This window comes from Myotis brandtii, unplaced genomic scaffold, assembly GCF_000412655.1.
Source record: "Myotis brandtii unplaced genomic scaffold, ASM41265v1 scaffold1956, whole genome shotgun sequence".
Taxonomy (NCBI): Eukaryota; Metazoa; Chordata; class Mammalia; order Chiroptera; family Vespertilionidae; genus Myotis; species Myotis brandtii.
Window position 1 is genome coordinate 101048 of NW_005357294.1, and position 3432 is coordinate 104479.

At 67.2% G+C, this 3432-nt stretch overlaps 1 protein-coding gene across 1 annotated transcript; it reads right to left on the minus strand.

Moving 5' to 3' along the window:
* Window positions 1-64: 64 nt before the first annotated feature.
* Window positions 65-3431, minus strand: PYCRL (pyrroline-5-carboxylate reductase-like; the record flags this gene model as incomplete). The annotated part of the gene is made up of 5 exons (XM_014538687.1): window positions 65-1461; window positions 1606-1698; window positions 1955-2167; window positions 2584-2763; window positions 3333-3431. Coding segments are annotated over 5 exons (768 nt in total), but the record flags the coding sequence as incomplete, so codon positions are not given.
* Between the last annotated feature and the right edge of the window lies 1 nt (window position 3432).

A 3432-nucleotide genomic window follows, 5' to 3' on the forward strand; every position in this document is an offset into this window, starting at 1 on the left:
AAAAACAACACTTCATATGCTGAAAAGTGGAAGGGTATGAAAATGGGACAACACAGAACAAAGAAACCATCACATGCCCCGGTTTCTTTGGGAAGCCGTTAGCTGTGGGACAAGGGAAGACACCTGGCCGGCCAGGGATTGGGCTGCGACCCTGCCCCCCTTGAATCCATGTGTCCTCCAGGTGGGCTGGGGCTCACCAAGGACCTCATTCAGGGAGTGGCTGCTGGGCCGAGCCCACCCTGGGCCCCAGGACTGTGAGGCGATGTGTGGCTGGGTGCCGGGGTGACGGCGGGAGTCACCGCTGCCAGGCCCAGGGATTTGGCTTTACCGCCTCCTGCTAAGTACCGGCCACTCGGTGCTACAGGACAGCGACTTTATTCCCACTTCACAGTAGAGAAAGCCCTCCTCTGATAATGGACTCTGGCAGACCCTCCGACCAGAGGCAGGAACGGTGGAGGAGGCCTGGGAGGAGGGACCGCCTGGGGCTGCCTGGATGGCGGGAGGCTGCTGCATAGGGAGGGCCCCAGCGCCCTCCTGGTGACCTCCCTGAGGCCTCGCTGGTAGGTGGCAGCGGGAACCGGGTGGAAGCCAGGGGAGCACCAGCCTCTGGGGCCTTGGCGGGCGGGAGGCCTCAGTGAGCCTTGGGGGCAGAGCCGCAGGCCACCCCCACCAAAGGCCCCACAGCCCCGCCTCGCCCCAGTGCCCAGCCGGACAGTCTGTTCAGGGACATGGGGAGGGCCAGGACCTGCAGTCAGAGGCCTGGGACCTCAGGACTTGACGGAGAAGGCTCACCAGAGCCAGCGACACCTGCCCCTTGCCAGGAGCCTGGGGTCTCGGGGGGGGGGCATGCCAGCTGAAGCCAGTGTGTGGTCCCCACTGGCCAAGGCCCATCCTTCCAACCCTGATGCTGCCCTCCCCCACAAGGCCCCCTCAAGGCCCCAGGCCACCCCACTAACAGGACAGACTGGCTTCACTAGGGGAGCAGGTCTCGTGCAGATCCTATGTCCCCACCCCACAAGCTCTCCTGTGCCTGGGGCTCTGCTCCTGCTCTGCCAAGCGGCAGGCCACGGGCTCCTGACCAGCACCACCAGTGCTCAGGCCTCGGAGCCTACGGCCCCTGGGTGGTGGTCAGGTGATGGACGCTCAGGGTCCCTCCGGTCCTGCCCCTCGCATTCCCCGTGTGGGAAGCAGGGCACAGCCGTGAGGCCCCAGGGGTCAGAGAAGCAGTCCTCCGGGAGGGGCTGGGAGAGGGCATGGGGGCAGGGCTGCTCTGGGACCCTACTTCCTGCTGAGCTCCTTGGCCCGGCAGGTGGCGGCTTCCACGGCGCTCATGGTGGCTGCCCGCAGCCCGCCCTGCTCCAGGGCGTGAAGCCCATGAATGGTGGTGCCGCCCGGCGTGCACACGTCCGTCCGCAGCTGGGCCGGGTGCTGCCCCTTCTGCAGCAGCATCTTGGCTGTCCCCTGGGAGAGGAGCAGGGGGGCAGTGACGGGGGACAGAGGAACCCCTCTCCCTCCCCGCACTGTGCAGCTTTGCCACGCGTCCCCTCTGCTCCGGGAGGCCCCCAGGCCCACCCCTTTCCCTGGTCCCGGGCCACAGTCACTCACCAGCAGGGTCTGGGCGGCGATGCGGTGAGCCAGGCCACTGGGCATGCCCATCTTGATGGCGCCTTCAGCCAGGGCCTCAGAGAACACGCACACCTGTGGGGGCGGCGGGGTCAGAGCCAACGCTCCCCTGGGCGCAGCCCCCGCGGGAAAAGGCTCGGACCTTCAGGAGCCGGCCCAGGGCACCGGCCACAGGGCAGGGCCCAGAGCTGAGGCCCAGGAGGGCAGTGACTGGGGGGAGCCGGGCTCATGGGCAGCAGGGACCACGCCGTCGCATCTGAGGGTAGGAGTGGCCACAGGGACTTGGCTGATGGCTGGCCTGTGGGGGTGGGGGTGGGCAGGTAACACTCACGAAGGCCACTCCACTGCCACTGAGGCCTGTGTGGACGTCCACCTGGGCCTCAGGCACCTCCTCACACTGCCCGCAGGCCTCCAGCAGAGTCCGCAGGAGCTCGACCTCGCTGCTCCCCGCGTGGCTGCCCCGGGCCAGCACCATGGCCCCCTCCTGGACCACGCAGGGCAGGTTGGGGGAGACCCGCAGCACCCGCGTGTGCGGAGGAAGCAGCTGGCCAGAGAGAGGCTGTGGTCAGAGAGCCAGGCCACACCTCAGCCAGGCTCCCTCCCACTTCCCTGGTGTGGCGCCAGAAGGAGCCCTAACCCCAGGCCCCGTGGCCGCCTGGCCGTTCTGCAGGCTGGCTGCCACCCGTGGACCACGCAGGGCAGGTTGGGGGAGACCCGCAGCACCCGCGTGTGCGGAGGAAGCAGCTGGCCAGAGAGAGGCTGTGGTCAGAGAGCCAGGCCACACCTCAGCCAGGCTCCCTCCCACTTCCCTGGTGTGGCGCCAGAAGGAGCCCTAACCCCAGGCCCCGTGGCCGCCTGGCCGTTCTGCAGGCTGGCTGCCACCCGTCCCTGCCATGCTGAGCCCAGGCTGGCGCTGGTCTGAGGTCACACCTCATCGCCCTCCTCCCATGGGCCACTCACCTCCTCCAGGGAGCTGAGAGGAACCCCGGCAGCCACAGACACCAGGACGTGCTCGGCGGTGACCACAGGGGCCACCTCTGCCAGGACGGCGGGCAAGACGTGGGGCTTGGTGGCAAAGAAGACGAGGGAGCAGCTCTGAAGCACCTCCTGGTTGGAATGGGTGGTCTGGCAGCCCAGAGCCTGTGCCGGGGACGCAGGGGCCAGGACGGGGTAAGTGGGCGCCTGCCTGGACCTCGGCCCTTCTGGCTGGAGGCCACCCTGCACTCCCCTGGTTCCCGTGGGTCTCTCCCGTGGCAAATGCCTGCACCACCCCAGCCCAATGCCGCGGGCTCGCCCAGGCCACCCCTCTTGCTCAGGACCCAACCCTGAGCCTCACAGACTCCCTGATGCCAGCACCTCTGCGAGCTCTCCAACCCGTGAGTGCCCACGACCATCCCTGCCCACCACAGCATAGGCATGCGCGCACACAGTGCACATACACACGTGCACACACACGTGCACATACACACGTGCACACGCACACACGCACACACACCCACAGCCCTTCACTCTGCCATGGCCCTCCACAACCTGGACTTTCCTCCTGGCCTTTGACCTCCACTTCCCCAGCCCAGCACAGCCAGCCTCGAACCTTAGCTATGCAGGCAGGACTTCCCTGCCTCAAGAAGTGTCTCAGAGGGGCAGGAGCCGAGAGCCCCGCTGGGTCCCTGGAAGGAGCCTCAGTTCAGAAGAGCTGGGCCCCGGCTCACCCGGAAGTGACAGAGGTTCCGGTCCGTTGGTGCACTGGCCAGCACGTGCTGGGCTTCCACTTTCCCTGGAGAGGAAGGCCAAGGACTGGTGTTATTGAGG